Genomic DNA, 22,901 nt, shown 5'->3' on the forward strand with positions numbered 1-22,901 from the left:
CAGAGGCAGGACAGAGGCAGGACCGAGGCAGGACAGAGGCAGGACAGAGGCAGGGGTGGATAGACAGTGAAGGAAAGACACATTAGTCCAGCTTGGTTTCTCGACAAGGCTTTATTTTTAAACCTGGCACAGACGGTAAGATTTAAGACCAATTTAGTGCCTGCTATTATTAGCTGTCCATTTTAAAAGTGCTGTCATTTGCTGGGTTGAGGAAAGATGTGTGTGTAGGTGTGTGAATGTGCCTGCTGTACCCAGAGGAGTCAGATTGATGCTTTTGCATCCTATGGTCATTCTGGTGTGAGAGACTGCATGCCTTTGTGCTTATTTCTATATGCCATATGCTCAACTATGAATATTTCTGCTAACCCTAGAGTCACCTTTCATATTAATGTGTGCTGCTGGAAAATACCAGAGTGGTTTAACAATCAAAGGCTAGGATCACTGTGATGGTTTCACTTTCTGGGGGTTTTCTACACTAAAAGATGCAAATACTGTTTGTTTTCACAATATGCTAACTTCATATCTGTTCTCAGAATACAGAGAAAGAGACACAAACCACAGTGTATGAATGAGCCTGCATTCCAATGAATTTGGATCAGTTACCAATTTGATGTTTTGATATGCACAGTTGCACCTCTAAAAAGAGGTGGTTTCTATTGAAAGAATCTGTGTCCCCAGGAATCCGTAACTTTGTGACTGCTGGTAAATGTCTCATTAGTGTTGCTAGCCTGAGCTTTATTATGTGTTGCTTTCCCTCTCTCTATCAGCCTTTCCCCAGAAGTGATTATGCTAATTGCTGTTTGATCAGATGATTACATTATAATTCGATTAATCCGGAGTACTAAATGCTCTGAATACATTTGCGTCTGCTTGGCTTGCTGGCTTTACAGAGCTAACGTCCCCTGTCACACAGCGAACACACAGGAGAAAGAGACAACCCTAGAACATGTATTTTTTGCAGGGATGGTGTGTAGTGAGGAAGGGGGATAATAAAGCAAACAGGGGAATGACGGAGAAGAGAGGAGGATGCAGGTTGGCTGGGGGATTCTTCAGGGAACACATGCTATGCTCCTTAGTGTTAAATAAACATGTTTTCTTTACGGTTTGGATGTGATAAATGTTTAATATAATACGTCTATAACGATTGTCAAATAGGTCTGGAGTATTTAAGTGAGTGTGGCACATAGCATATTTAAAGGGCCCTGGTTATGGGGCAGCTAATAAGATGACAGGAGCCAGCTGCTGTGACATTAGCACTGACACACTTCACAACGCCAGCTGTTCATGACCGACTTCTGTTAAACAACAGTGGAATGTGGATCAATGGAAGTAACAACAAGATGTGATCACTTCTGTTGGTTTCTCAGCTGGTGTTACAACACTGTCTAACAATAAATGGGGCGTTTGCAACTTATTTTACATTGGCTACATGATTTATGATCACCTGGGCATTTTCAGTTGATTTTGTTGACCTTTTCACCTGTTCGCCTATTGTAGTTTTCTCTATAATTCCACCTCCACACTGTAGAATGTCTACATTTGCCACCACTCTGGAAGATGCTGTTCCCATAGCGAGCATGCAGGTTGGCAGTGATGAGTATATGCAGGACAACATCATTGATGCCCCTGCACCTGTGGTCAGTTCATCATTAATTCTGCAGAAGAGTAATCAGTCTCCTTCCAGTGTTTGTGTACATAGACAGTCATCCATCCACCATCTAAAGAACCCTCAAACTACGCTATCAACAGTATGTAATATACTCAATTATTCTAACTCTGTGTGAGGAAGCTAAGCAGGGTTGTCTGTCAAAATACCGTTGACCGCATGTCCTCTTGACTTGGGGTGTGTTCAGTTCGGTTTACCGCTGCGTTTTTTTAACAGCCTTTGCGGTATGTTTGACCCCGTTTGGTGGCTGTGGCGAGGTTTGGCCTGATCAATATGGGTGTGACAATTAGAAATCGCAAAACTTGTGCAGCCCACCATACACAATCGTCCTCTGGGCCACCATAATCATGCTGTCTTTAACTGGTTGTTCAGTACAGTAGCATTTCCTGTACAAAGGAATCCGACAAAGGATATAAGAAGAATTCAGCACACTATACTCAAAAGGTTCACTGCTCTTTCTTTATTCATACAGTCCAGTGTGACTATGCCCTCCTCATCTAAAAGGTTGCCACCCAGTGTTGGTCTACTATATCATTAAATGAAGATGGTCTAACATCTTGGCATTATCTCTGTAGGTTTAAGCAGTGGTTAAGTTTAGTCTACACGCATTGACTCCCCCATGCTACTCATTCTGACGCTCACAGGATTTGTCAAGGGGATTAGCTTCAGCTTGCCATAAATACACCATGTTGTTTTAATTTATGTTAATTTGTTTGTGGAAAGTTGACCCAATATGAAAATGCTGCACTACCAATTTCTTAAGAAATATGGAAAGAAACCGGAGTATTCCCTTATCAGCTTGCAGTATGAATCAGCCTTGAAAAGTCTGGGCACTGAGGAGGACAATCATTGAGTAATTTTAAGAATTTGGTATTCTCATGAGAATACAATTGTTTTCTCCCATCTATTTGATTGAATATGCAAATAGTTTGCTCAGTTAATGCCTCAAAGAAACTCTTTCTCCACACTTTAGTGTTCATATTGCACCACAAAATACTATTATTTGTACCCTGGTACTTTTTATTCAGCTGTAGTAGCAGCAGAGGGAGTTGCTATAGTTTGGTATCCAGTATACTGTAATCCCCCATCAGATTCTCTCCCTCCCGTTGGTTCATCAGCAGCATGATTTAGACATCAACGTCTGGAACGCTGACATTCTCCCCACTGAGATATGCTGCTGCTGCTGCCTCCTTCTATATTAATGAGACATCCACTCTCACCCATTTAACACATGAAAATAAAAGTAGATCTAGAAAGGTGCACCATGGGGCTCCGCTTTACCATATCCTACTCCTCTGACATCAGACGATGGATCTGTCTTTGCATATCACCAGTGAGCAGAGCAGAGCAGAGCAGACAGCGGCCCCTTTCTTCTGTCATGTCCTGGTTAATATTCATGAAAGCAAATTGGGAGACTGTCATTTAGCAAGTTCCTGTACAAGCCCTGTGTGTAGCCCCTGGGCAGAAAGAGGAGAATGCTTACTCACATTGGATAACCCCCCCCATTGCCCCCTACCTCTTTCCTTTTCTTCCCCATCTCCTGTCTCTGCTCCTGATCCCACTCCACCTCCCAAGCACAGCACAGAGGGCTGCTTTAATTACCCAGCGTTCCTGGTTGACAGAGCCTGTCACAGTGCAGCAGCTGCCCGCCCCGTCTCACCCTGCCCCGTGTGCCCAAGCCAACTGAGAGCCCGACGACAGGCCACTGGCTCACCAGACGTGACATGGGTGCCCTATAAAATACTTGGACCCAACTGATTAGTCCACCATACAACTCTCTCTGGATCTCCCTATTTCTTTCTCTCTTTTTCTGCTCTCTATGTCTGTCAGATGAGCTCATGATAAAATGATGGGCAAAATATGGAATAGCACCAATGGATGATTGCAATTTAAACAGTAAACATCCAAGCAAATGCAGTACATAAACTGTACATGTGGCAGTATTCATTAGAGGAAGGCAGTAAGGGGTTAAAGCATGCATACATGTTGTTCGAGTTTGTACCATCAGCATCGATTGCACGTTGAATTAAATGAGTCCTGAAAGCCCTCTGTGATGGCTGATTACACCTGTCTGTCAGCTGATGAATTCTACTGCCTTTGATTGATCAGCTTAACTCAACAAATTTGAATATTCATATTTATAATCACATTCATGACAACTGTGTTGTGTAAACATTGGTTTTTCACACTGCACCTATATGTTAATATGGGGGCCTGTTCTGGGCGCAGATAATAATCATGCTAAGCATTCCATCCAAAAATCACAACAAGGCAGTTGCATAATGGCAGCGTGATTGAGAGTTATTTTCATATTAAAATGAGAGAGGAGCCATCTGGTGCTATGGAATGTTGATGTTAATGGACGTCATTTCAATACTGAAGTAAAAGGATAATAGATTTCAAATTGTTGTTACTCTCAAGTGTTACACTTTCGGAACTACTGCTCATTGATGTGTTTCATTACAGATGTTTTCATATTAGCATTATTGTTTTGTTTTACCAATATAGTGCTGATACCACACATTTAATGCAATGATTAAGCTATCATTCTCTGTGCATATACATAAATTATTTCATGCACTGCTCTGCTCAGTTGCTTAGGAATTAAACATGCATTCACAGTAATGATATACTGATAATATTCCCAGGTGCATGTAACTACTGTACAGTAGTTACTTTTATATAGTATATCTAGTATGTCGATACCCCTTCAAATTAGTGCATTCGGCTATTTCAGCCACACCCGTTGCTGACAGGTGTAAAAAAAAAATTGAGCACACAGCCATACAATCTCCATAGACAAACATTGGCAGTAGAATGGTTTTACTGAAGAGCTCAGTGACTTTCAAGTGACTTGCCACCTTTCCAACAAGTAAGTTTCGTCAAATTTCGGCCCTGCTAGAGCTGCCCCGGTCAACTGTAAGTGCTGTTATTGTGAAGTGGAAAAATCTAGGAGCAACAATGGCTCAGCCGCGAAGTGGTAGGCCACACAAGCTCACAGAATGGGACCGCCGAGTGCTGAATCCTGTAGCATGTAAAAATCGCCTGTCCTTGCTTGCAACACTCACTACCGAGTTCCAAACTTCCTCTGGATGTCAGCACAAGAACTGTTAGTTGGGAGCTTCATGAAATGGGTTTCCATTGCCGAGCAGCCGCAAACAAGCCTAAGATCACCATGCGCAATGCCAAGTGTCGGCTGGAGTGGTGTAAAGCCGCCACCATTGGACTCTGGAGCAGTGGAAACGCGTTCTCTGGAGTGATGAATCATGCCACACCATCTGGCAGTCCGAAGGACGAATCTGGGTTTGGCAGATGCCGGGAGAACACTACCGGTCCCAATGCATAGTGCCAACTGTTACGTTTGGTGGAGGAGGAATAATGGTCTGGGGCTGTTTTTCATGGTTTGGGCTAGGCCCCTTAGTTCCATTGAAGGGAAATCTTAACGCTACAGCATACAATGACATTCTAGACGTTTCTGTGCTTCCAACTTTGTTGCAACAGTGTGGGGAAGGCCCTTTCCAGTTTTAGCATGACAATGCCCCTGTGCACAACGCGAGGTACATACAGAAATGGTTTGTCGAGATCGGTGTGGAAGAACTTCACTGGCCTGCACAGAGCCCTGACTTCAACCATATTGAACACCTTTGGGATGAATTAGAACGCTCACTTCGAGCTAGGCCTAATCGCCCAACATCAGTGCCCGACCTCACTAATGCTCTTGTGGCTGAATGGAAGCAAGTCCCTGCAGCAATGTTCCAACATTTAGTGGAAAGCCTTCCCAGGAGAGTGGAGGCTGTTATAGCAGTAAAGGGGGGACCAACTCCATATTAATGCTCATGATTTTGTCATGAGATGTTCGACGAGCAGGTGTCCACATATTTCTGGTCATATGTGGTCCTCACGCAAAGCATCATGTTCTTCTGGCATAAACATTTTCCTTGTTTGTTTTCATGGTTAGATTCCCATCTCTGAGCTCTCCAACATCTCCAACATTTGCTAATCTCAGAAAATAAAAATCTGTTTAGGGATATGTTTTGGATTTATATTCCCAACTAGAATCCTCCCCCCTTCTCACTGAAAAAGACGGTAGCGATGAAGTGGTCTTGTCTTTTTTCTTCTCCCTCCAGCTTTGCTGATAGAAACAAAGCTTGGTTAATTATGGATGCATATACAACATTATTGAACAGTGTCACTTCTTTAGTCTTTATGGTTCAGCTCATGAAAAATTATGGCAATTACACATTTCCTCTGTGGTTATTTAGTAAGTGGTTAGGTTTGAGAGGAGTTGTTCGGGCATGAGAAGCATGACGCTGTGTGGGGCTTCTGAGGAGGTTGTACCTGGGTGGAACTCATGTAGACATCCTTGGTAAGGAATGGGTGTAGCAGTACAGTGACATGATACTCAGTATGATTAGATCCACAAGGACCTTTGACTTCTCTGCAGTTGGTCTTATCGAACCAATCTTTGTTATGACTACACTGTGCTAAATTGAGTTTCTTTTATGAGTTTTATGTCTTATTAGTCATATGTACAGGATACACATGGTATACACCGTCCAACTAAATGCTTACTTGCAGGTTCCTTCTCAACAATGCAACAACAATAAGAAATAATAAAAGATAAGAATACCATCATAAAGTAAATGGCTCAGTAGGATAGATTAAATATGTACTCCCAGTGTAAATGAACAAGGTATTCAAGTGAAATTTAAGAGATGGCTTTTTGTTTGGGAATTGTATTCATCAGTGTTATTTCTGTTTGAAATGACTGGAAAGGACTTCTTGTTCCACTCGTTTTAGAAATATAATGTGTGCTGCATCTGTGTTATTTCTCAGTCATTGGCTCTGATTGCTCTTGATAAACCACCAAATATCTGTAACACAGAAATGTTTCAGTGACACAGACTTTTAGAAAGGCGTCAAATACTATATTCAACATATCTTACATTTGTATCAATGCAATAGGGATTTTAATGTTTCTAAAATATTAACAACATCACCAATTCTTGATTAATGATTTAAAACACCTACCTATACACTCCCTTGAAAAAAAGACTCTGGGTCTCAATGGTTAAACAAAGGTTAAATAAAGGTTAAATAAAGGTTAAATAAATACATGTTGATGATTTCAAAGATCATTTTTCATTAATATTAGCACACCTACAGGTTGAGGATGTATTATCAATCGGCCACAAAGAAGGGTTCTATGTTTAGCCCCAGCTAGAAAAGGAATGAATTACAATTTGATAGGATTTTGATGTATTATTTGACAATTGAGTCTTTAACGCAGCTACAGACCCATACAGAGCAATACGATTTTCACTCCATTTTAAAAGATGTAAACAGGCACCACCTTGATAGAACTGCTTTTTATCTCAATCAATGTTATTTATTTATTATTGAGCAAATCATGATGGGCTTCAATGGATAAGCCTAGGTCATTCATAGACACAATTCAAACCTTCCTGCAGCTACAGTATGTTGCAGATGCTAGTACGGAGAGAGAGAGAGAGAGAGAGAGAGAGAGAGAGAGAGAGATGTAGAGAAGCCTTCCTGTTGTAAGTCATGGGCGTAATGCAGCTAGACTCAGGATACCCTTAAGTGTCTGTGAAATCATGTGTGGGTGTGCATCATGAGTCACCCCTATCGTCTGTCCTGTATGTATGGCTGCCATTGACAGGTTGATCAGTCTGAGGAGGCTAATGCTCAGCTAGTGCCTCCATCACCCATTAAGGAATGATCTCAGTCACAGCCAGGGATTCTCTCAGGCCTACTCTCTGCCATAGACAACACTGTCTGACTGACTCATAGGGTCCCCTAAGAAATACAATTATGGATGAGCCACTGGTTATACAGGAGTGTGTTTTCTTTAACGCCCACTACAGTAAATGGGTTCAACTGGTAAGAGTGGCTACCATTGATGCCAACTTACCTCTGGACTGAACAGAAACGCTCACATCAGAAACTGCTGAGTAGAGCAATATGGACGTTTTTTGTTGTTGTTGTAATTATTTGTTTTTATTTTGTATTTGTGTGTGCGTGTGTGCACGGATGGTTGTGTGTATCTCTTTGCGGGTCAAAGCCGCTGGAGCATAGAGAGGGTGGAAACCACTGCGATTTGAAACCTTGTTAGAAATGTATGAAGTGCTAAAATGTTTTATCCCCAGGGAGGCCTAGCTAGCTGTCACTGGTAAGCCATTTACTGCTAGGCACGGACTCTGACACCAGACAGAGATCCAGAGGTAGGCAGCAGGCAGGCACAGGATCATGCTCAGCCAGGAGTAGTTATACACAGAGTGTACAAAACATTAAGAACACCTTCCTAATATTGAGTTGCACCAATATTGTCCCTCAGAACAGCTTCAATTTGTTGGGGCATGGACTCTACAAGGTATCGAAAGCGTTCCACAGGGGTGCTGGCCCATGTTGACTCCAATGCTTCCCACAGTTGTGTCAAGTTGGCTGGATGTATTTTGGGTGGTGGACCATTCTTGAAACACATGAGAAACTGTTGAGTGTGAAAAACCCAGCATCCCAGGTACATACTACCATACAATATTTAGGCACTTAAATCTTGGCATTTATTATTATTATTATTATTATTTTGTTTTACCCATTCACCCTTTGAATGGTACACAGACACAATTCATGCCTCAATTGTCTAGAGGCTTAAAAATACTTATTTAACCCGTCTCCTCCCCCTCATCTACATTGATTGACGTGGATTTAACAAGTGACATCAATATGTCATGGAAAGAGCAGGTGTCCATAATGTTTTGTACACCTAGTTTATACACCACTCAGTAATCAACCACCTAGAAATTAGCACTGAGCCACCTGATGCTAATTGGTTCCACTTCGTGTTTCTCTCCCTTCCAAGGGAGCTACGTAACGACACACACTTTTACATCATGAACACTCTTTCCACCTTGTTGCTCCCCTGCTCAACCAAAACAGCATACATGTTCAAGGTTGTCTATGAGCAAATTACCTCACTTCAAGGACTGTTATTTTACTTTTATGTAATGAATGTGATTTAAGCGGTATCAAGGATTAGAGGATGACTAAAAAGGTCCATATTAAAGACACTGTAAACATCAGGTTCATAACAAAAGCATTTATTGGTTTCATCATGGCCAAGTAAATAACTATCCTGATGTATTTACAAGTAAACATGCATATACTACCAGTCAAAACTTTGGACACACCTACTCATTCGAGGGTTTTTATTTATTCTTACTATTTTATACATTGTGGAATAATAGTGAAGACATCCAAACTATGAAATAACACATATGGAATCATGTAGTAACCAAAAAAAGTGTTAAACAAATCTAAATATATTTGAGATTCTTCAAAGTAGCCACCCTTTGCCTTGATGCCAGCTTTGCACACTCTTGGCATTCTCTCAACCAGCTTCATGAGGTAGCCACCTGGAATGCATTTCAATTAGCAGGTGTGCCTTGTTAAAAGTTCATTTGCGGAATTTATTTTCTTATTAATGCGTTTGAGACAATCAGTTGTGTTTTGACAAAGTAGGGGTGGTATACAGAAGATATCCCTATTTGGTAAAAGACCAAGTCCATATTATGGCAAGAACAGCTCAAATAAGCAAAGAAAAATTACAGTCCATCATCAATATAAGACATGAAGGTCAGTCAATCCGGAAAATTTGAAGAACTTTGAATGTTTCTTCAAGTGCAGTCGCAAACACCATCATGCGCTATGATGAAACTGGCTCTCTTGAGGACCGCCACAGGAAAGGAAGACCCAGAGTTACCGCTGCTGCAGAGAACAAGTTCAGTAGAGTTAACTGCACCTTAGATTGCAGCCCAAATAAATTCTTCACAGAGTTCAAGTAACAGACACATCTTAACATCAACTGTTCAGAGGAGACTGTGTGAATCAGGTCTTCATGGTTGAATTACTGCAAAGAAACCACTACGAAAGGTCATTAATAATAAGAAGAGACTTGCTTGGTCCAAGAAACACGAGCAATGGACTGGTGGAAATCTGTCCTTTGGTCTGATGAGTCCAAATTTGAGATGTTTGGTTCCAAACGCTGTGTCGTTGTGAGACGCAGAGTAGGTGAACGGATGATCTCTGCATATGTGGTTCCCACCATGAAGCATGGAGGAGGAGGTGTGATGGTGTGGTGGTGCTTTGCTGGTGTCTCTGATTTATTGAGAATTCAAGGCACACTTAACCAGCATGGATAACACAGCATTCTGCAGCGATACGCCATCCCATCTGGTTTGCACTTAGTGGGACTATAATTTGCTTTTCAACAGGACAACGCCCCAAAACACACCTCCAGGCTGTGTAAGGGCTATTTGACCAAGAAGGAGAGTGATGAAGTGCTGAATCAGATGACCTGGCCTCCACAATCACCTGACCTCAACCCAATTGAGATGCTTTAGGATAATTTGGACCGCAGAGTGAAGAAAAATCAGCCAACAAGTGCTCAGCATATGTGGGAACTCCTTCAAGACTGTTGGAAAAGCATTCTTCATGAAGCAGGTTGAGAGAATGCCAAAAGTGTGCAAAGCTGTCATCAAGCTACATTAAAGAATCTCATATATAATATACATTTAGTTTTGTTTAACACTTGTTTGTTTACTACATTATTCCATATGTGTTATTTCATAGTTTTAATATCTTCACTGTTATTCTACAATGTAGAAAATAGTCAAAATAAAGAAAAACTCTTAAGAGTAGGTGTATCCAAACTTTTGATTTGTACTGTATATTGGATCTTAATTTGACCAGTATTGTCGCAGCAAGTAGAGTAGAGTAGAGTAAACAGGCACACTTTTATTCCGTACAAAAATAGGCACAAAAAATGTTCCCCAAAACACGGAACATAAACTATACAAGTATTGCACGTGAACATACACCGTTAACAATGAACAATTACACACTAAGACATGATGGGGAACAGAGGACTAAATACATGTAGATTGATTGGGGAATGAAAACCAGGTGTGTATGGAACAAGACAAAACAAATGGACATATGAAAAATGGAGCGGCGGTGGCTAGAAAGCCGGTGACGTCGAGCGCTGAACGCCACCCGAACAAGGAGAGGATCTGACTTAGCCGGAAGTCGTGACAAAAATAATCCTGCAGCAACAGGATTTGAAATTTTAGTCCATAATGTTGCTTGATCAGTGGTTAGGCTATTAGCTGGCTAAAATGAGGCTACATGAAAAGTGTAATACTGTTAATATAACTGTGTGTTAGTGCAGGTTTTCAGTGAATTTATGTAAATCATTAAGCTGATCTGCATTTTCTCAGCAGGAAAATTTGCAGCAACAAAGTGTGATCAAATTAAGATCCTGCGCCTTATGTATACCCAGTCAGTCAGTTGTCATGTCATCAAAAAATGTTGTTCTCTTTGTTCTCCTCTCTTGCAGTTTTTAGTGAAGATCTACGTTCCAGCTTATATTTTGTCAATGCATCTTTGCAAGAGGTAGTGTTTGCCAGCACCACAGGGACCCTGGTGCCCTGTCCCGCTGCAGGGGTGCCCCCTGCCTCGCTGCGCTGGTATCTGGCCACCGAAGAGGAGATCTACGATGTGCCCGGGATCCGCCACGTGCACCCCAATGGCACCCTCCAGATCTTTAACTTCCTCCCCTCCAGCTTTAGTAAGCTAATCCATGACAATACCTACTATTGCACAGCTGAAAATCCTTCAGGAAAAATAAGAAGTCAAGATGTCCACATTAAGGCCGGTAAGTGCTTCTTTTAAATAGTAAATGTTGTTTTCATTCCTTAATTTCAGCTTGTACAGTATGTATTTAATTTGCTTTTGCCAAATGCCACCCCTCTTGCTATCCTCAGTATTTCGGGAACCCTACACCGTTCGGGTGGAGGACCAGAAAGCCATGAGAGGCAATGTAGCGGTCTTCAAGTGCATTATCCCTGCCTCCGTGGAGGCTTACGTCACTGTCGTATCGTGGGAGAAAGACACAGTCTCACTATCCTCAGGTAAGACAATATTCTTATATCTTGGTCAGAATTTTGTTAAATTCCTTGCTTTGACTCTTCAAATCAGCTATTGGATTACAAGTTCAGAAGAGGGATTCTTAGGTGTAGCTAACAAAACAAGATTTGTTTACACAGACAGTGCTATGGATCCAAAGATTTCTACATGTGAAGCCTTCCCTGGTTTGCTCTTTGTACTTGGGCCACTGTTGTGTCTCTCTGTGACTTACTGTACCTGCTTGTGGTCTCAGTCAGCCATTACTGAAGCTCCATGGAATCCTGTCCTCCAACAGTAATAGCAAGGCTGATGTCTGTCTGTCATTTTGACCCACCCCCGACCCCCTCGATTGGAATCATTCATTGCACAGGTTGATATTGTACATTAAACGTTCAATTGATGCCCACCCTCTGGGCAATTTTGCTTTATATGGTGCATTTAGAAAAACTATAGACAAGCACGCACCTCAAGCCATTTGACAGAGGGCGAATTGTGGGACATGTTTTAGTAACATGTTAAATGTGTCTGCTCAAGCACGAAGATCCCTTCTGTGATCCATGTCTGTGTGTACTGGTTGCTAGTCGAGGTATCACTGTTTCTGCTGCTGTAAGGAGATATTATATGATCTATAATGACTGCACATGAGTTTTGCAGATTCAGACGAGTGAAAAAGATGCTAGCCTCTGTGAAACCTAGAAGTTATCACTTTTTACTGTGTCACATTCATAGCCTTGAAAAGTAGAGTAGTATAGGAAGTGGAATTTTGACTTCTCTTGTTTAAATTATGTACTCAACTATATAACATAGGGCAGATGTGTAATAGCTAGTGTTTTTTTTAAAGTGAATTTAGGTCATGCAGTATTGTATTCCTATGGAAGCTTTATTTTAATTTGTTCAACTTTTACAACAGCCAGGGTATTGTAAAGGTGAATAATGTGTTTTATCATTACCCAGTTCTTAGGAGTGCTTTTACATGCATTACAAACAATCTAGATGGGATTGTCCCTGTTTATTCCACACGAGGCCTGTCAGAAGCATCATCAGCATGGTCAGAATCAGTGCTCTTTCCCTGCTAAATATTTTATGATGTCCTGATGCATGAGCAAATGCACCTTACACTGTTATGGAGAGGGTGTGTTTACGGCATGAGCAGGGGTTACAATGGGCATTAAAGGTGTTTGTTTTATTTCTTTACCAGGGGTTTGATCCCAGGTTGTGTGTGTGTGTATATGTTTGTATATATGTTAGCGTACGGTTATCAACCAGGCCTGGAAACAAAGCAGATTGACCCAACCTATTCTTCTCTGAGGGTTGCCAGCCCTGCACTTTACATTTTTAATGAAAGAAGACTTGGTCTCGGTTGACACAAAATAAAGCTATCCAACTGCTGTGCTAAATGATTAATCTAAGGTTTTTGACTGGTACTATATGTATTTTATGGATTAATGTTTCATAAAATCCATTTAAAGTAGACACCTTAGCATGAAGTGTTATCCTATATATCTTAAAAATCATATTTTAATATGTACAAGCGACTGGTTTGCATTGCGTCTCGTCTGAAGCCTTTGAATTTCCAGTGATTCATATCAGGGGTAAATATATGTATAATTACAGACTAGGGCTGGTTTTAATTAATCAACTGTGATTGAAAAGTTAATTACAATATGAATGACCTCTTAAAATAAGGACTGCTTAGTAGTCATTTGAAGTGGCCCTGTTTTCAGTCTGAATGAGCACCGCAACTCACAACCCCTAATGTTGCCACTAACTTACCATTAACCTGTCATGCATTTTAAAATGTACCTCACTGTGCAGCTTTTCAAATTCACGGCAGCTGCTCGGCTCCCCTCTGCTTTTGATAAACAATTGACAGAGCTAATAGGGAGATGAAAGAGAACAAAGCAGAGGAGTGGAGCTTGCAGCGCGGCTGCCTTTTATATGGGACGCCTAATGCGTCTCCAGCTTTTATATGGGACGCCTAATGCATCTCCAGCTGTTTTATGTGTGTGTATCAAGTGGTGGGGTTGTTGAATATGGGATGGGCTGGATGGCACATCTTTTTGTCTTCCGCATCTGCTTTGCCTTTGTCTCTCACCTTTCACATGTGATCCAATTTAATGAGGGGGCCTTGATGGGAGAAAGGCTGATCAAAACTAGCTCTCTAAGGGATGCATACAGGTTTGTATTCCAGTCCTATGGTTATACAATAACTTATTCTTCCTCTCTTCTCTCACACTCTTACTCTTTGTTTTGCTGGATGAAGTAGAGGTGGGGTTTGCTGCACAGTGAACCTGTCTCATTCAGAGCACGTCTCTGCATGGCCCTGCATTGGTCCTCTGGGTTTCAGTCTTCTCCAATGATGCTACACTCTGCACCTACTAGGAAACTTGTATTCATCCATGTGAGGTGGGACTTTGTCTTGAGCGAATGGCGTACTGTGTATACAGTATCTTACATATGTAGTTTGCTGGCGTTCGCAAACAGTTGCACATATTTAAATGTTCATTTAAGTGTCAGGATGTTTCCATAGTGCTGCTGCATCAGACCTTTTTGCACCCAGTTTGTAGCCTGGTAGATCACATTGCCCCAGACAGACAGACCAACAGACAGGTACAAGGCCTGTGTATGAGCATGACGGCCAGTGTCTGTCTACTCTTGCTGGAGATAGTGCTTTCTCATTAGAACAAACACACGTGCCTTTCATCTTTTCAAGCTGAAGATTAAGCTGGAGATGGTGCAAGGAAAGCTTTTCTCAAGCATTAAGGCACAGGCTTACTGCAATGCTGGAGGGGAAGGATGACTGTAAGCCTCTCCCTCCTCCTCTCTCCTCTCTTTCTCCTTTTCCTTCTCTCTCCTCTTTTTCCCTCTCCTCTCGCCTCACTTTTTCGCCCTCTCCTTCTCTCTTCTGTCTTCTCCCTCTCCTTCTCTCTCCTCTCTCCTCCTCTCTCTCCTTCTCATCACCTCTTTCCCTTCCTCACTTATAAGGAATGTTGTTGAAAGGCATTTGTTATTACATGTATTGGTGAATGCATTGTATACTGAGCAGCTTTCCTATTTCTTAGTGTTGGTACAATACCATAATGGTATTAAATGCAGTCATACAGTATGTACTGTATAATCTTCTGGATTTGACCTTCTATAAGGGTCGTAGTGGCCAGAGAAAAGGGCCTTACGATTCTACTGATGCAGTCATAAAGTCTCTATCCTGGATGATCAGTGAGTCTTCTTCACGTTCATCATTTACTGGCCTTGACTGCCAGCCTGCCATCCTCCATTGCGTAACACTTGGCAGAAGGCCCAAGTCAATTTCCTGCTGGCTGCAAAACACTGTTTTCTATTTGGTTTATGCAAATGTACCATCTAGTGTTCTGAGCATTACCAGAGCCCCTGGAAACATTTTTCAGTCACATTTATGTGGGCTGCTTCACAACTGTGTACTTTACACTAACTGTTTAAATGCCACTGCAATCTCTCCTCCTGCTCTTGATGCCACTCACCCTCATTCAAGGTACTTGAGTAGTGCTAATCAAAGCTTATCAAGGAGTTTGCCTGCTAATAGCATCAGTGTCTTAACCAGCCAATCTCCATAAGGTCTGGGATGCCCTTACAGGAGCTAGAGTAGGGAAGGAAGGAAGCCATCATCACACAGCAGGGATTTATCTAGTCAGCTTCATGACGCCTCCCCATTTTTCACTAGGATTAACAGAGGGCACCTACAGGCAGGCAGAGACAGGACAGTTAAATTACCCCGGAACCAACCCAAAGTCAGGCCAACCTTGAAAAGAGGGCAGAAAGAAGCTCTTACTGGTTCTGTTGGTGTGCCAAGGGGGAAGAAGACAATGGAGAGGTGAGTGGGCGAGGCTGAAGCTTTCCTTGGTAAACATAGGAGTCCACACTGCATTGCATGGGCCGCATTGTTATCTCTCTCTCTCTCTCTTTCTCAGAAAGAGGGAGAGCATGATCTCTATCTAACCACAGAACGATTACGAGGCATCCCTGGGCTAGTGGGTGTGTGTGTGTGTGTGTGTGTGTGTGTGTGTGTGTGTGTGTGTGTGTGTGTGTGTGTGTGTGTGTGTGTGTGTGTGTGTGTGTGTGTGTGTGTGTGTGCGTGCGTGCGTGCGTGCGTGTGTGTGAGTGTGCCTGCGTGTGCCATTTCTCCCACCCTGCAGTAAAGCCTTATGAAACAACACAGCACATCATTTTACTCCTGCTCCACCCAGAGCAGCAGCAACTGAAATGCTGACCCTCATCTTTCACTAGATCCCAGTTCATAGTCTACTCATGCACAGCTGCTAGAAAGCTGGGGAGATGGGGTATTGGGAGTGTGTGCGTGTGTGGAGAAGGGTACAATCCAGAACTATCGATACTTGTGTGCATTAATCACGCGGCTGCCAGAGAGAATTATGGGAACATGAGCTGAAGGATGCATTTGTGCATTTGCAGCATGAATGCTGTTTGAAGGGGAGTTTGTGGAATTGGGGTGAGGGGAGAATGGACCCTTTTCTATGTGAGTAGGGTGTGCAGAGGAGATGGTGTGTAGGGGGGTTGTTGATCTAAATGTACATCAACACAGTGATATTTTTGTTATATGGCCATATGAACTCTTGAGAACCGCACTGCTGGGTTTTCATTTCATGTTGAAAACATATTGTTCACACAACTCAGCCCTCAATATGAACCATAGAAGACATTTTGTTCTTCTATTTTATTCATATGTGAAAATGGCATGTTGGAGTAAACGAGTAACCAACGGTCATTGCTATTGATGTCTGATATTTGAAGTCCTCAGCTTTTCTGTGATGTGGGACAGAGGGAGGGAGGCAGTGTTGGGGTCAATTCAAATTGAAATCGGTCAATTCATAAATTAAGCTACATTTCCAATTCAATAATTGAGAAAAGTGCAACTATTTTCATGACTTCTGAATAAACTGGACAGGAGAAGCTATTAATTTCAGTTGTTCAATTTTTTAAATAAAAAATTCAGATCACTTCCTGAATTCAGTGACTTCAATTTGAAGTGACACCAACCATGGAGGGAGGGATAGAATTGTTTGTCTATTTTTACATTGTACAACATGAGTAAAACATCAATTGTATGAGGTGCACTCATCTCTTTTAGTAGGGATGTATAGTATAAATTAAGTAGTCAGAGTATTACTGCAGTATTACAATTGTATAGCAATGTTCTATTGGAGAGGCCGAGCACCAGATTTCCTGCTGATACAGTGCCTGCCTGTCACCCAGCCTAGCAGAGCTATAGAAAACAACAACTGTTGATCATAGTTAGAGCTCTGAGCAGGCGTTCTTACATCCCAGTCAAAGCTCTGAGCAGGTGTTCTTACATCACAGTTAGAGCTCTGAGCAGGCGTTCTTACATCACAGTCAAAGCTCTGAGCAGGCGTTCTTACATCACAGTCAAAGCTCTGAGCAGGCGTTCTTACATCACAGTCAAAGCTCTGAGCAGGCGTTCTTACATCACAGTCAAAGCTCTGAGCAGGCGTTCTTACGTCACAGTTAGAGCTCTGAGCAGGCGTTCTTATATCACAGTCAAAGCTCTGAGCAGGCGTTCTTACATCACAGTTAGAGCTCTGAGCAGGCGTTCTTACATCACAGTTAAGAGCTCTGAGCAGGCGTTCTTACATCACAGTTTACTGATAAATAAGAGCAATATGGCAGCCATTAGGCCGCTTAGGATGAAAATGATTAGGTGGGGATCTGTGGAGCGATGGGTACTAAGTATGGTTTAATCTTTAATAAGCAGTGATGGGTTTATGGTATTTTGAATTTTGGTATCAGTCGTCGGAACTGGAATGGGCCTTTCCAGTGCTTATGGATTACACTGCTGTACTATTGGACTGGACCCAGGCCAGCCTACATCATGGCAGCTGGCCAAGAAACAGATTAGTAATAAGCACGGCGTGAGATAATTACGGGCAGCCCAACCAATTAATTTCTGTTTATAAACCACTCCTAGATTTGAGGTTGTGTTTACCCATGGTGCAGTGGGGCAGGCGTCCCCTGGTCGGGGTGTATTGGTGGCAGGTGGCGAGGGTTGTGGTTGGCGTCTCTCATATGGTCTGGAACACAGGATAAACACAGAGAACAGAGGCCAATTGATCCCATCTTAAAAGCCTTGAAAAATGCACTTAAAGAAACTAAAGCACCCACTGACTGACCAATGGGATTTTATTTTCTCTCCTTCATCCTTTCAATTTAAGATGAATGCATCTTCCTCTCAGGGTGGTCAATCTAGAAAAATACAGTAAATCGCATTTAGTCCATTAAACTTTCACACGAAAGCCGTGAGCCATTCTGCCCATACTTGGGGCATTAACGCTGATTGGAAACAGTTAAGACATTGAAGACACTAAAGTAAACTAATCAAGTGGAGTGAAACTGCTTCTTGTGTGACAAAGAACTCATCTCAGACATCAAATGTCATTGCAGTTTTGGTGTTGTTGGTGGATATCATATTTGTATTCAAACAAAGCTGAGCTTGAATCATGCAAATGAAAAAAATATTTGATACAAATCTGTTATTAGTGTTAATATACAGTGTGTCTACAGTGTACCAGTGCTCCTCACCACTGCTCCCTGACAGTATTATCATTTTAAGGTGACCTTCCATCTCTGTTTCAATGGATGAAACATCAACTGTCATTGGCCCCTTTTCTACAGCCCTATATGGCCAATTCCTTCTTCTTCTTCCCCTTCTCCCTTCTTCCTTAACACTAACCCTAGGAACATGGACAAAGAGCACCAGTGGCATGTCTTTGACCACTCCTTCCCCCTTCAGCCTACACAGTATGTCTCCCTTGAATGTGAGTATCAGACCTGCAGTGTGTGGTGGGTTTGTGGGCATTGTTATCTATCCATCCAGGACGGACGGACTGTCAGACAGTTTCTCATCAGGAGAGAATAGCAATTAGTGTTAGCATGGTGATATGGTTTAGGGTGTTGGGTAGCATGGTAGGGTCTAGGGGTTGTTCTAGGATAGGCCATTTGAGTGCTTCTGGTGGCAGCAGGGTGGAGGTGTGGCTCTCTCCTGGCTGTCACTAAGATGCTTATGGTCTAGAAAAGGGGTGGCCTGGATAGCTAACTGGGTGTGCAGGATTTTGTTCCAGCCATGTACTAATGTAACAAACCTGATTCAGCTTACCTGAAATAACAAAAGTGAGGATCGTAAAGTAGGGATGCGATTTATTTTGAGATGCACAGCCTTGGGCTTGGTAGGTGCACTCTTGACATTTTCCATTTTGTGCATACCGCAGTGAAAGGGAAAGCAATTATCTGTCCCTGTCTTCCTTTGGTATTATGGAGCCTTTCATAGTGTTGTTGACTGTGACGTCACAAGGTGGCGGCTGTGGAGACTGACCTTTTGACAGACGCAGCCTGCAATCTTCACATCCGTGTAGGAGTTCAGCTAGCCAATCAGAGCAGCTCCTGCTGCTGCACAGTCTTATCACCTGCATACAGCTGCTGCTGCCCCTGTGATGGAGCAAGGAGGACAGGGAGGGAGCGAGGGAAGGAGGGAGGGAAGAAGCAAGCGTGAGAGGGAGAGATGTTTCTGCGGTCCAAGAGGATGATTTCCGCTGCATGTACCAGGAGATATCCATGTATTTTAAAGCACTACGTTCACATTTCATTTTCAGGGTTTTATATTGTTGTTGTGCTTAAACATATTTGAAGAAGAGTTTTTTTTAATGCTGTTTGAAAAATGTTCAGTGCCTCAATCATTGCAATTAGGTATGATGTTGGAAAAAATGTTAAATAGGGTTTTAGAGCAAAAGCATGCATTGTAGCCTTAGTGAAATGAAATAAATAAAAAAAGCTCAATCTGAATTGATTTTCCTGTTAAGTTCTGCTGTACTTGTTACCATGGAAACCTGGTCATGTTCCCCTGGCCTCCTAGGGCAAGTGTAATTGTTGTCTGTTTCTCAAAGCCAAATTCTCCAGCTCTCTCAATTTCATCTACCAATCACATTAAAAAAAACATTCTCAAGGATATATTCCTTCTGGAGTCTCTACAATTGGAGCTTTATGAACCTGCCTGTGTAGCATTTAGCAGCCTCTGACTACTTTCATAAGAAGATAGTGTACTATGTTTACCTTTGCTAGCAATAAAGTAATGCCTTCTCTTCTCCCGTTCTATTTGATTATACATTATTGCCTACTTCAAAGGACTGTTGCATTTGTAATGTAAATAACTACTTGTAGGGATGTACAGTAACTGCCATTGCCAAGCCTCTCTCATACTGTTTTTACAGGATTTCTATTTCCTACCCAAATGAGAGGAGAGAGAGAGCTCTCGATTTTTTGCAGGAATAATTAACTGAAATTGGGGCGCATGCTTACTCAGCAAAAAGGCCTGGGAGGGTTCTCAACTATTCGGCTTTGATTCAAAAGGGGCTTTGGGGTCACCAGTTTGTTTCCTCAGTATTTCAAGTCAGATGTTGTCCTGTCACTGTGTTGGACATATCCCAACTTTCTCTTCCAGATCAATAGTAATTAATAGTCCTCCCTACAGGGATACTGACTGAAGTATCAATGTACTGTATGGTAAATAGTCAGACAGCTCTGTAGAAGAGAGGTTTAGAATAGCTGGCATTTGATACTAGGCACAGTGGTCATATGTCACTTCCTAGCCCCTTTGCTGTTTTGATAAAGACATTCTGTACAGTATAAAGTGCTGCAGAGATGGTTGTCCTTCTGGAAGGTTCTCCCATCTCCACAGAGGAACTCTCCCTGACCAAGCCCCTTCTCCCCCAATTGCTCAGTTAGACCGGGCGTCCAGCTATAGGAAGAGTCTTGGTGGTTCCAAACTTCTTCCATTTAAGAAGGATGGAGGCTACTGTGTTCTTGGGGAACTTCAATGCTGCAGACTTCTTTTAGTACCTTTCCCCAGATCTTCAAAAAGTTTGACAGCTGCACCATCGCGAGCATCCTGACTGGTTGCATCACTGCCTGGTATGGCAACTGCTCGGCCTCCAACCGCAAGACACTACAGAGAGTAGTACGTATGGCTCAGTACATCACTGGGGCCAAGCTTCCTGTCATCCAGAACCTCCATACCAGGCGGTGTCAGAGGAAGGCCCTAAAAATTGTCAAGGACTCTAGCCACCCATGTCATAGACTGTTCTCTCTGCTACTGCATGGCAAGTGATACCGGAGCGCCAAGTCTAGGTCCAAAATACTTCAGCTTCTACCCCTAAGCCAAAAGACTCCTGAACAGCTAATCAAATGGCTAACCAGACCATTTGCATAGCCCCCCCTTTTACGCTGCTGCTACTCTCTGTTTATTATCTATGAATAGTCACTTTAACTCTACCTACATGTGCATATTACCTCAATTACCTCGACTAACCGGTGCCCCAGCACATTGACTCTGTACCAGTACCCCCTGTATATATAGCCTCGCTATTGTCATTTTACTGTTGCTCTTTAATTATTTGTTACTGTTCTTTTTTCTCTTTCACTTATCTATTTACTTATTTTTTCTTAAACCTACATTGTTGTAAGTAAGCATTTCCCTGTAAGGTCTACACCTGTAATATTCAACGCATGTGACAAATACATTTGATTTGATTTGACACAATCCTGTCTCGGAGCTTCACGGACAATGTCATTCGATCTCATGGCTTTGTTTTTGCTCTGACATGCACTGTGGGACCTTACGCAGACAGGTGTGTGCCTTACCAAATCATGTCCAATCAATTGAAGTTACCAGAGGTGAACTCCAATCAAGTTGTAGAATCATCTCAAAGATGCTCAATGGAAACAGAATGCACCTGAGCTCAAATTCGAGTCTCATAGATAAGGGTCTGAAAACTTATGTTAATAAGGTATTTCTATTTTTTTCTATAAACCTGTTTTTGGTTTGTCATTATGGGGTATTTTGTGTAGATTGATGAGATTTGTAATTTTTTTAATCCATTTTAGAATAAGGCTGTAATGTAACAAAATGTGGAAAAAGTCAAGGTGTCTGAATACTTTCCGAATGCACTGTATATACACTGAGTGTATAAACATAAGGAACACCTTCCTAATATTAAGTTGCACCCCTTTTTGCTCTCAGAACAACCTAAATTCTTCGGGACATGAACAAGGTGCTGAAAGCGTTCCACAGGGATGCTGGCCATGTTGACTCCACTGCTTCCCACAGTTGTGTCAAGTTAGCTGGATGTCCTTTGGGTGGTGGACCATTCTTGATACATATGGGAAAGTGTTGAGCGATGAAAAACCACAGCAGTGTTGCAGTTCTTGACACCCTCAAACTGGCACACCTGGCACCTACTACTATAACCTGTTCAAAGGCACAACTTTTGTCTTGCCCATTCAACCTCTGAATGGCACACACACAATCTATGTCTCAATTGTCTCAAGTCTTAAAAATCATTCTTTAACCCATCTCCTAAGTGGATTTAACAGGATACATCAATAAGGGATCACTCATGGAAAGAGTTTCTAATGTCTTGTACACTCAGTGTATGTTTACCATTTTTCTATTTTGCCCCTCTCCCTGACTCTATTCTTCTCTCACCTCTTTCTCTCTCTCCCACTTTCCCTCTGAAATGCACTATTAAACAAGTAAAAGTGATAATTTGAAACATCTATTGTGAGTGCCTGGCAGACAGATATAGGCTGCATAACTATCAGTTCTTCTGTGGGAGAAATCTATTTGCTTGATGAAGCTGCTTGCATAATCCTTTAGTTACACTTGCCAGCTGTGAGCAAAGATATGGCACTTTGGGATTTTGCATGAGGACAAAGAGGATAAAGAAATGGGAGGACAGAGAAATGAAACTGTCCTTTGAGTTCTTTAAAATTACATTGAAATATAAGTGGAAGGAAACATTGATGAGCACACGCCGTTTTAGGATAATTATAGGAAAGTTGGTGAAATGCTGAAAATAAAATTTCAGATATACAGTACCAGTCAAAAGTTTGGACACACTGTAACGCTTGTCTTCGTCCTCCTCTGACGAGGAGTAAGAAATGTCAGACCAATGCGCAGCGTGGTAAGTGTTCATCCTTTTAATAAACTGAACTGAACACTAAATACAAATTAACAAAAGAGAACAAACGAAACAGCTCCGTCAGGTGCAACACACACTAAACAGAAAATAATCACCCACGAAACACAATAGAAATAGACTCCCTAAATATGGTTCTCAATCAGGGACAACGATTGACAGCTGCCTCTGATTGAGAACCATACCAGGCCAAACACAGAAATAGCAAATCATAGAAA

General features: G+C 42.0%; 1 protein-coding gene across 4 annotated transcripts in view; it reads left to right on the forward strand.

Moving 5' to 3' along the window:
• LOC110507829 (Down syndrome cell adhesion molecule homolog) overlaps positions 1-22,901 on the forward strand; it is a 123,399-nt gene that overhangs the window by 7,185 nt on the left and 93,313 nt on the right. For all 4 annotated transcript variants that reach the window (XM_021588122.2, XM_021588123.2, XM_021588124.2 and 1 more), the window contains exons 2-3: positions 11,082-11,399; positions 11,509-11,655. In XM_021588122.2, coding sequence (XP_021443797.1) covers positions 11,082-11,399; positions 11,509-11,655 — 465 coding nt within the window. The remainder of the gene's footprint in view (positions 1-11,081; positions 11,400-11,508; positions 11,656-22,901) is intronic.

The sequence above is a fragment of the Oncorhynchus mykiss genome, chromosome 27, assembly GCF_013265735.2.
Source record: "Oncorhynchus mykiss isolate Arlee chromosome 27, USDA_OmykA_1.1, whole genome shotgun sequence".
In the NCBI taxonomy this organism is placed as follows: domain Eukaryota; kingdom Metazoa; phylum Chordata; class Actinopteri; order Salmoniformes; family Salmonidae; genus Oncorhynchus; species Oncorhynchus mykiss.